The sequence below is a fragment of the Leptinotarsa decemlineata genome, unplaced genomic scaffold (assembly GCF_025532065.1).
Source record: "Leptinotarsa decemlineata unplaced genomic scaffold, Ldec_3_MD MMD2_tig00000035_RagTag_RagTag, whole genome shotgun sequence".
In the NCBI taxonomy this organism is placed as follows: Eukaryota; Metazoa; Arthropoda; class Insecta; order Coleoptera; family Chrysomelidae; genus Leptinotarsa; species Leptinotarsa decemlineata.
This window is the reverse complement of record NW_027412540.1, coordinates 24,290,423-24,302,218: the sequence shown is the minus strand read 5'-3', so window position 1 is coordinate 24,302,218 and position 11,796 is coordinate 24,290,423. Positions and strand designations below refer to the sequence as shown.

Here is an 11,796-nt window from a genome sequence, read left to right as displayed (position 1 = left end):
ATTCTCCACTAACCTTCATAACATTATTAGAATTGCTAACATGTACTTGAAGTAGGTAATTAGAATTAGTTTTTCTTGTTTGTTCATTTCATTTTTCGTTTATAGTTAAGTATTGTGAATAAAATTTTATATTGTCCTGTAAATGGTAACTGTTGGACAATAAAGCTATTATTATTATTTGCCGCCTCACTGAAAAATATCAGAAACTAGCGGGGGAAACAGAAACTTCAATACCATCATCAATTTCAGTAGGTAAAATAATGCAAATTATTTCAATAAATCATACGTAAATTTTGAGGATGTAGATTATAACAAACTGTCAATGTGAATGAAATGAGCATGTATTGAAAAGAAAATAACAACCTGCAATTGGTGGGTCTGATTCGCTAAACTTTATTGTGCGATTGGGTATTGAATAGCAAAAAAAATCCTTCCTTTGACTCGCTGGAACGGTAAGAAAAGCTGGAAGTTTCCACGACCTTACCCTAGATATCGGGCTTAAAATCATACTCATAATCAAGGTAGAAACTCCCCCATATCTTCCGTAATATTCGAGGTAGCATGATGAAACTCTCTGGACTGATGAAAATGCTCAAAATGCACCTACCACCTGAATGGGGTTGGCCAAAGTGATATACATTATCCGCCACTCGCGATGGAACACCCCATTTTTACGGTAAAACATTAGGGGGCAAAATAGGCTCAAAATTCCTTCAGATTCGTGATCAGGACTACCAACTTACTACGAATACACTTTTTTCCTGATAAAATTTCAGTCCTGAAAAATCCGAATTTGTCTCACTTCTTATGGAAACACCCCCGTATCTTTCGTAATATTCGAGGTGGAACGATGAAACTCTTAGGACTGATGGAAATGCTCAAAATGCACCTAGCACCTAAATGGGGTTGGCCAAAGTAATATACACTGTCGGTCCGCAGTAAAAATGGGGTGTTCCATCGCGAGTGGCGGACAGTGTATATCACTTTGGCCAACCCCATTCTGGTGGTAGGTGCATTTTGAGCATTTCCATCAGTCCTGAGAGTTTCATCGTTCTACCTCGAATATTACGAAAGATACGGGGGTGTTTCCATGAGAAGTGAGACACACTGTATATGGCCATTTTTTTTCCTATCCCTATCCTTACAGTTATTATTTCTCCTTTTTTCGAGGAAAAACATTGATACTCCTGCAACTTTCAAGTTAGCGATTCAATTGACCAACACCGATACAAACAAAAAAAACCTGGACTGAAAAGATCAAGAAGTCTAAGTTCGAATCTGCTTTAGAAAAATTCACTGGCTCTGAATTTTAGATAAATTGATGACTGTCTCATTTGTAATTGCTGTAAGTATAGATTTTTCCATTTTATGTCACACCTATGTTAGTTCATAGAATATACTGGATCTTTTAAAAAAATAAAGTGAATTTTGTCAACAAACCTAGTATAAATTTAGAAATATCCCTTCAACTGGTAATTTCTCAAGAATATTGACAAAACTATATATTTTAATCATATTATTTGAACGAAAATTGAATAGTTAGTTGGACTATTATTGAAGCCACAAGTAAGTAATTTGAGATTATTTGTTATAGCCATGTTTTGATGAGTTAAGAGATTTTTACTTGAAAAGCGTAAATAGTTCTCAAGAATTCTATGGTTAGTAGTACGTTTCATAACGTTAACGTCAAAGTTCAAACTTAATGAATAAAAGTATATTTTTGTGGTAAACGCCATTTTGACCCTCGATCAACTTCCAACCACTTTCCTGAATGAAATTGATTGATTCAAAGAATCTCAAACGTAAACATATTCAAAAAAGAACAGATCTTCAAAGATTTGTTCAATATTTGAACCTGAGTTATTGTGGAGAATCCAAAAGATCGTGGAAGTTTCATAGGAATAATTGAAAGAGATATATTTTTAGAAGAGATCAATTTTTTAAATAAGGTTTGTAGTTTCATTGGAAAACTCCAAATTCCTTGTATAAAGATGAAGAAATAGAAAGCCAAAACCTTTCGTTGCTGCAAACGTTTCGTAGTTACCTGAAACTTGTATAACTATTTCGCCTTGCCCGAGTTCGTTAATGGCTCTGCAGGTGTAGATACCAAAATCACTTCTCTGCATTTTCCTTATCAACAGTGTATGTTTATCACCATCTACTATTTTCACAACCCTTGTATCTAACGGTACCGGTATCTCTCCTTTCAACCAGGTTACTGTCGCTTGTGGATCCGCAGAAACTTTGCAATCTATCTGGAGTCTATGCCCTGGAGCAGTGTGTATCCAGGACCTAGTCGTCATCACCTCTGGAGGATCTTGGAAATATATTTCATTATTTACAAGAGATATTTATTATTATCTAGCGTATGGATTTTTTACAATAGGATATCACAAGAGATAAAATGGTTTTGATGCTGTATAATTTATCCCTCAAAATCATCAAAAAATCAATTACCACTGCTAAACAAAGAAATATAATGAAGAAATGTGTCTCACTGATTTGTTATTTTGCATGGTTGCCGAAAAAATAGTTTACACAACACAATAAAAATGGTTTTTTTGACTCGCAGACTTTGAGGACTCCCATTTAACTATTCCTATGACTGAGAATAAATGAAATAAGCGAATAAATGTCATTACGTACTGTCAGAGATGGCATGAGTAGATTTGACGAATTCGTGGCAAAGTCATAATGTTATGAATGAACTGAATGCTTGACTTTTGATGTTACCCAGAATGGTGCTGAAGAGGCAATAAGACATATGTCTTATTCCGAAACATCGATGTTCGCCATTGAGGATGACAGTGTTCTATCTCAGTGAAATTTTAACTCTTTTGCATACTATTCTATGTAGAAATTTTGTGAATGAAATCTGATTCAATTCCACAATAAATGTTAGGAATAGAAACTGACTAGAGAAGAGTGTTTTTTTGTATAATTCAGTGTTCATACAAAACTATTGTTTTCGAAAGTATTTTCCTTTCGTCTAATTCAATGCTTACATGAAGGCTTTTTTCAGGTTTGTCCTAAAAGTTACTTCTTTGCATGATCTACACACCCTTGTAAAGAGTATATTTTGAAATCAATAGCTTCTTCCTTCCTTTGGAAGTTTTCCTAATTTTTTTGATAAATTCAGAGAAGTAGAAAGCTTAAAACCTTTCTTTCCCATAAACTTTTGCAATACATAATTGTGTATTTGTAAGATACAAAAATCAAGCGAACACGTAATGATATATAGAATGGTTTTATTAGATTTTTGTGAAAATATCCAGAGAAGTAAATTGATGAGCTCCCTGTATATTTATGAAAACCCATAGGCGTAACAAAAATAAACTCACAGATTATATTTAAATCTATAGTAGCTTTAGCTGGTTCACCAACGCCATTTGCAGCTGTGCATTCATAAGTACCTGCCATCTGTCGGTCAGACGCGGTAAATTTCAGAACTTCTCGATTGTCAATTAGCTTCAGTTCTTCTCCCTGAAAACAAACCAGCCTCCGTCACATGATCCGTAAATGAAGTTTGGCCCACGAAATAGTATACTCACTTTGCTGGACCAAGTGATAATAGGATAAGGTACTCCTCCTCCTCTGCAAGACATCCTCACTTCCTCTCCTAGTTTGACTTGTAAAAATCCAGTAGGCGGAAACGGTTCTACCGAAGGTGAGTCTGTAAGATTTTTTTAATTATCTAGGGTGTAACTGAATAAGTGTAAAACATTTAAGGAGGTGATTCCTCATCGAAACAAAGATAGGATCTTTCATATAAAGAAACTTCATTGGAGCATCCCTTGTTAAGATACAGCCCCTTAAAGGGGGTATATAACATTTGTATACAAATTTTTTTCACAAGCACTGAAAAAGTTACAATATTGAAATTAACCTGACGTTTTGTACTACCAAAAAGACACTTAGCCAGTAATTTATTTGGTTTACCCAATGGTTGTAAGGGGTGGAAAACGCAACCCCTAAAATTGATTTCCAATGTAACTTTGTGTCTTATTATTTGTTTACCATTTAAAAATTTGTTTCCGATAGCCTGTTTCATTCTAAACAAAAAATGTCTCTTGGGTTTTTGCCCAAAATGAACCAGTTCGCAGCAAAAAATTATTTTACGAACAACTACAGAGATAAATCGTCATAAATGCGAACTGGATTTATTGTTATTTTGTAGTTAGTACCTGTATTACACGATTAAAGGGTAATCAAAACTAATTTTTTAATAACAAAACACACAACATGTAGAAATCATAGTAAATGTTCAATAAGTCTGCCTTCAGACATCACGCATGGGTCTAGACGTCGGCGCATTGAGCCACGTATTCGCTCAAATATTCCTGGAGTCTGAGATTTCTGGCTTGAAGCGGCAAGCCGGTATGATTTTGAGATAATTATTATTAACTATCCAACAGAATATGAAAATTTGGTTTTATATATTTCTGTTTCATAAGAATAAATGTAAGGTGAGTTAGTTCAATTACTTACGCAGTACTTCGATTGCATGCTTTTGCTTGACGGGGCCCCAAGGTTCAGTTCTTTCAATTTCGCACGTATATTCACCCGTATCACCAGGTTGTACTCTGGATATTTCCAGCGAACCGTTTTCCCACAAGACATGCCGCTCTGGAAGAGGTGTCGTTTCATTGGCGCTGTCTGCTAAGAGATCTTCGTTTTTGTACCATCGAACTGATATTGCATATGCATCATCTGCAAAAAATCAGCCAGTATTATATTCTCAGTGATGAATTGAATAATTTTCTGAAGTATGATAAGGTAAATTTTCCTAAGGAATATTTTTTTGCATTTTACAGGATTCATTTTCAATATTAGGTATACGGTGAATTTCCATTTGAATCGAAAACTATTTATTTATTCATCATTTTTATTTTGTTCTCCTCAATCGTCGCAAAATGCCGGTCTTTTATGTCGCAGGGGGCCAAATATGATGAATACGGTGGCTGAGGCATGATTACCCCGTGGGTTATTGGGTTACCTATCGGGCGCGTCCCCAGGTGACGGATAGGGGAACGGCCAGGGGACTGGAGGCCCTGTCCGGGGACTGGAGGCCCTGTTCGGGAAGCCACTATGTGGCCTTACGGACGGGGTCGCCGGACTCATGGTCAGTGGCAGAAATAAGTAAGGTGAGGGGAACTAAAACTTCCCAAAAGCCTTTGCAAAACATGCCACCGTGGACCAGCCTACCCAAGCTAAGGTGTAAGGAATCGTGCCGACAGCTGAATGGCCGCTGGCGGTGATATGCGGTTACGAACGATCCCCTTGGGGAACTGGGCGAAACCTCATTGTAATTAGCCTTCCTATGGTAATGCGGGGCTCTGCCAGAGGTGACCAACTCTTCCCTTGCTACTCGTGGGAACACACATGAATGAAACAAACACAAAAACCAATCCCGAGGCTGGATATAAGTCCAGCGGTGGCTGGGGATGAACAGAAATGTCCTCCCCAATCTACCGCTTGGAATGAGGCTGGACATAGCAGATCAACTCGTGATGTAATACAAAGGCTAAGGCATAAGCGCATTTGCGGAACCGAGGCCGAAAGGAGAAAGAGAGCGAAAGAGGTAGGAGTGGCAGCAACTATAAGTGTACCCTCCTCCTTCTCCACTCCACCTTCAACAGCAAGGGCACTTCTTGCGGCGGGCGCCAAGAGCTCCGTCTTGAATAGAGGCAAGGAACCGGCTGCCCCTGCAGGAAAGCTCCCTCACTTATTTCACAATATAATCATCAACAAATCACCGCAGTATCTTTATGATAAAGTTCGATTTCGTGAAAATGAACATGAAGTGAATATCCGACACACTTCATGTTCTGTTTGAGAGATTGTTCAGTTTTTCTATCTGCACTCATTCCCACACATCTAAAAAATTTAAACTGCCACTTTTCAAGCTTCAGTCTCGTAACTGGAGCTATCGTGCAACTTAAGTCTCGCATAAAATGCAAAAATTCAAGTCATTCTGTAAGCATTATGAATGATCCCTCTTTCATATTTTTTTTCTCTCTTACTACATGGATACTATAATTTTTTGTACATCATATGCTCGATGAATACTTTTAAGTTTTGTATATTGTAAAGGAGTTGAAAGGAAGAACAGTATTCGGCGTGTTGCACACGCTTGTCTCCTGAATTCCGCTCCAGGATTTTAACAAACCCATTGTATTTTCCTATGTGTACTTTCTTTTTTACTTTGGGAAATAAAAGACATTATTATTATTATAATTATTTCTTCACCGTAGTGTGCGCTGGTCAGGCCCTATTCCCCAAAGCCCCGATACATTCGGGAGGGCGCGCCAGCATTATCAACCAACGACCACTCCCCACACCGTGGGGTAAGTGATCATTGAGTCCGATAATCATGTGCCCTGAACAAGCACAGTGAGTCAAGAATGACAGTCTTCTGCATCTGTCCGACTAAGATTTCTGCCTTACTGCGGCATGCCGGTATGATTTTAAGATTTAGAATAGAATAGAATAGAATAGAAGTTTATTCATCATTAAAGTTCACATGTACAACATAAAAAAAGTGTAAATACATGACTTATTGGACTAGTCACAAAGAGAGCTTAAAAGTAATTAAAATTTACACGATTATACATATACATTTTTGATAAGTAAAATATTAAAATATACAATGAACATCAACAATTTAAAAATTCTTGAAGAGAGTAGAACACCTTGTTTTTTAAAAATTCATTCAACCAACATTTTAGTTCATTCCTACTCATTAAACTTAACTCAGGATGAATAGCCATGAGTTTGTTATAACATTCAATACCTTGATATACATGGGAGTCTTGACCAACTCCTAATCGTGAGTATGGCTGGTATAATCTTTCACTGTTTCTTGTACAGTAATTATGTATATCTTTTTTTTTTCCTCAAATAATTTTCATCTTTTTTAACGTATAATATGATCTGCAGCACATAGTGAGAATTCCTAGTTGATTGAACCATTTTCTACATGATGTTTTGGAGTGCACTCCTGCCATACATCTGATAATTCTTTTTTGCATAACAAAAACTCTATTCATATGTACAGAGTTACCCCAAAATATTATTCCATAAGTAGAAAGGGCATCATTCCACCAAGGAGTCCAATAATCAGAACAACCATCTTGACAGAGTGATCTGGATAGAGTCTGCGGAGTTCGAAGAGAAAATCTCGATATTTTATTCGTTTTTCCTCCTCTTTTCTGACGATATTTGTCTCGCCAGGAGCTGAAAACTCCACGACAAATATCGTTTTACTCTGGTGGTCGAGGACTACATCAGGCTTATTAGCTTGTATGAGCCTGAGGGTGGGGAACGAATAGTTCCAATATATTCGGCACTTCTCGTTCCCCACAACGGATTCAATATCCCTCGGAGCGTAGGGCAACACCGGTGTTTCGTCAATACCGTAAGAGTGCCGTAGATAGTAATATAGAACTCTAAGGGTCGATTTATGTCGATGGATATAGGCCGAGACCGCATATGATGGACATGCTCATAGCAAGTGCATTAGGGTCTCAGGCGCCTCGCGGCAGGCCCTGCACCTTGTGTCAGGAACCTCTATACCCATCACGCGACTGCGGTAGACTAAGGTGTTGAAGACACCATCCTGGCAAGCCATGATGAACCCCTCAGTTTCCGACTTCAGCCCACTCGATCTGAGAAAAGCGAACGTCCGGCTCTTTGATAAGCGCCTGACGCTTATTATAATTATGCCCGCAAAGTAAATATAGCTGAGGCTCTAAAGTCTAAAGATATCAAAGGTACGTGTTGGATATATCGTGCATGAATATTTGGGTATTCAGAAGCTATATTCAAAGTGGGTGTTACTCACAATCGACAAAAACAACAACGAATTGATGATTGAGCAGAGTTTGGAGCTGTTTCACCCTGAAAATTCCGAATTTATGTGTCGATATGATACAATGGATGAAACACGGCTTCATTATTTCACTCCAGAACCAAAATGATCGTCATCTGAGTGAACTGCACGTGATGAACCGACTCCAAAGCGTGCAAGGACGCAACAGTCGGCTAGCAAGGTTATGGTATCATTATTTTGGGATGCGATATTCATCGACTATCCTGAAAAGGGAAAACCATCAACAGGGACTATTACATTAAATGAAGACAATGCTCCGTGTCACAAATCAATGAAAACGATGGCAAAATTGTATGAATTGGGCATCGAATTGCTCCGCATCCACCGTATTCTCCAGATCTGCACCCAGCGACTTTTTCTGTTTTCAGACCTCAAGAGAATACTCGCTGGAAATAAATTGAGGATTATTTTGAGCCTAAAGACAAATCGTATTGTATAAATGGTATCGAAAAATTATATCACCGACTATATTCGACTATATTTTTTTTCAATGACATCTTAGTCCTCGTTCTTGTCTTCATTTCAGTATCAAGAAAAAACTTCAATGTGTATGTGTTTTCATGAAAGCATTTTTATAACGTTTCATTTTCTTGTTTTGGTCTTTACCATTAATGAGAGTTCCCAAAAACGTTTAGTACTAAGACCGATGGTTTCAGAAGAGTTTATCATTGTAACGAGTGATTTTTTTGCTGGTATCTTTTTGGCAACACTGTTTTTGACAGATCACGCGTGAATCGTGCCTAGCGTCATTGCTAAACTTGTTCAATCTATAATTTAACCATGAATCGATTTACGAATGAACAACGCTTGCAAATTATTGAATTTTATTATCAAAATTCATGCTCGGTGAAGAAAGTGCATCTTCTAACTTATGAGCAGTTTTGTCGGCCTACTGAGGGAGCTATTCGGAAGCTTGTGACTATATTTCGAACCCACTTTATATCATTTGACATTAAACCACCAACGCGCATACGTAGAGTGAGGACCGAAGAAAATATTACGGCTGTATCCGCCAGTGTTCGTGATGACTGTGAAATGTCGATTCGCCGTCGTTCACAGCAATTGGGTCTCTGTTACTCTACTACGTGGAAAATTTTGCGAAAGGATTTGGGTGTAAAACATTATAAGATACAGGTGGTGCAAGAATTGAAGCCACACGACCTCCCACAACGTCTAACATTTGGTGAATGGGCGCTGGCAAAGTTGGAGGGAAGATCCACATTTTTATCGAAAAATTGTGTTTAGCGACGAGGCTCATTTCTGATTGAATAGATACGTTAACGAGCAAAATTGCTGCATCTGGAGTGAAAACCAGCCACAAGCATTGCAAGAGCTACTGATGCATCCCGAAAAAGACACTGTTCGGTGTGGATTATGGGTCGGTAGCATCATCGGGCCGTACTTCTTCAAAGATGACAATGGCTGGAATGTTACTGTGAATGGCGAGCGCTACCGTGTGATTAACGACTTTCTGTTGCCCAAAATAGATGAATAGGTATTCGTAATTGAGTAAATGCAAATCCACAAAAGACTCGATATACGAATATTGCAGAGGCATCTATTTTTATTATTTGCATCCTGTAAATTTTTTCGGTAAAGAGTCTTGTTTCGATGGAGATTATGAAAAACCATTTCTGGCTCCAAAATTTCACCTCAATTCATTCCTCTAACTTCAATCAATCAATTTAAAAATCATATACTTACTGTAAGAATGATAATCACCATAATTTTCTTGAGTATATCAGTGAAACCTAATGAGTTAAATTCTTATGTATTGACAAATATTGCAGTTATAACTTTTCTCTTGTTTGAACCATTTGAAAACTAATATTTAAAAATCAGAAAACATTTAATTTTTGCACGTTTTCATCTTCTCATAATACAATGATTTACAATTTTCCATTCTCCAAAGAGTCCAACTAGACATCACAGTAAACCATTTCAAACATGATTTTTTCAATTAATGTGACTTTTAGATAATTAATGGTTGAGATGAAAATGAAAAACAACCTTGGCTGATACTCCGCCAATCACCTTTACACTGAAAGTTGTTTTCTGTTTCCTTTTTTTGTCTGTATTGAATCTACTTTAATGGTGAATAAACACTTATTATTATTATTACATGGGAAAATGATCCATACAGAAGATTTAAATAAAACATTGTCATCTTGCTCCAACTTTAGAAATGACAAACCATCCCAAATATTCAACGTAATTGGACACAAACATCGATCAAAAAAATTATGCTTTGAATTAAATTTTACCGGATATAAAACCAAATTTCCTTTCCGGCCGTTCCACAAGTCCTAGAAAGGGAATTGCGTTGCATCCATTATCAAACAACCACTGGAATATTCCATCCGGCTCTGATAAGCTTTGGACGTTTGAAGCTTCCGTCCAGCTTTCAGAAGCTTTGAACAAAACAGATTCCTGTGGCGAAATAACGGGAAAATGCATCCCCTTGTTCTCTAGAACACGTTTGAAACATACCTCAAAGAAAGTTTACGTGGTTAAATACAACCAGGAAACCTCACAAAGGATACATAGAAATACATCCGATAAGGTCCAATGACTAATGGACAACTTTCAACCGCTTGCCCGTCGGAATATCTAGCATATTTGTAAATCCAAAGTGTTTGCATGTAAATACTGCCATCTATAGGAATGAATGCACACTATCCATCTGCAAGTATGACGTGTTACGCATGTATTGTTGATTTTAGATACCTATAACGTGTCTGCCGAGCTTCCATTAGACGTTTATAGGTGTAGAAAGAAGTGAAGTTACCAAAAGATATTTTTATAGTTACCAAAGATAGATTTTTCGAATTATTCACCAATATACAGGGTACCGAGTAGGAGCGTGGCGTGTGGAAGTTAGGTTCTTGAATGATACGTCTTATATTGTTGGCATACTTAGTTTCCGCTACGAAAGTACATTATAACAATATAAGATTATACGGGTATCTAAGTGTTCAGAAAGAATGCTGAAAATAATGTCAGAGTTGATCCACTCAACTGAATCCATCTTAAATGCAACACAGATGATTAGTTTGTTGCGAAGATATTTTCAAAGGAAAATTTTTCATTATCGAATAATTACTGGATTAAAATATTTTTTCAAATACTGGGTGAAGCAAGTTCGAAGTTGTTATTTTAGATTCTTTCTAAAATGACACACTTGATTTATAACACACGATTTTCTCTTGGAAGCACTTTCTATAAATAAGTGATGGTTGTATTAATAAGTACTTGGTGATTTGATTGTTTTTTCATTCATTTTCGCATAATTAATTGCGTATTTTTTATGAAATTTCAAAATTTGAGACATAATTAAATTTTTTTTAATGGATTTTTTTTTGTTGCTGAAATCAATAAAGTAGCTTGAAGAGATCTATTTAGAAGTCTTGGTCTGCCATTGTTTTGTCTATATTCTCTTAAAACTAAATATTAAAAAAAATTAAAATTTTGAAGTTTACTGGTTCTATATATACCGTGTAAAGTTTATTTGAGGCATGTTCACACGTGTTCTAGTGAACTAGGTCATGCATTTTCCCGTTGTTGCGCCAGATGGAACCTTTTTTGTCCAAAGCTTCTGAAAGCCGGATGAAAGCTTTCAACATCAAAAGCTTATCAGAGCCGGATGGAATATTCCAATGGCCGCTTGATAATGGACGCATGCAATTGTGCCCTTTCTAGGACTGTGGAACGAGCCGGGAAGGAAATTTGGTTTTATATCCGGTAAAATTTAATTGAAAGCACAATTTTCATCCCCATGTTTGTGTCAATACCTTGAATATTTGGGGATGGTTTTTCATTTCCAAAAATGTTCGAGTCCGATATCAATGAAGTTTTAAATCTTCTGTTTGGATCATTGATGGAATCGAGTCAGATATCATTCACAG

General features: G+C 37.0%; 1 protein-coding gene across 2 annotated transcripts in view; it reads right to left on the bottom strand.

Moving 5' to 3' along the window:
- LOC111509759 (opioid-binding protein/cell adhesion molecule homolog) overlaps positions 1-11,796 on the bottom strand; it is a 39,981-nt gene that overhangs the window by 19,885 nt on the left and 8,300 nt on the right. For both annotated transcript variants that reach the window (XM_023165567.2, XM_074172073.1), the window contains exons 2-5: positions 4,489-4,710; positions 3,552-3,673; positions 3,342-3,483; positions 2,045-2,317 (exon numbers count right to left, since the gene is read on the bottom strand). In XM_023165567.2, the coding sequence (XP_023021335.1) occupies positions 2,045-2,317; positions 3,342-3,483; positions 3,552-3,673; positions 4,489-4,710 (759 nt within the window). The remainder of the gene's footprint in view (positions 1-2,044; positions 2,318-3,341; positions 3,484-3,551; positions 3,674-4,488; positions 4,711-11,796) is intronic.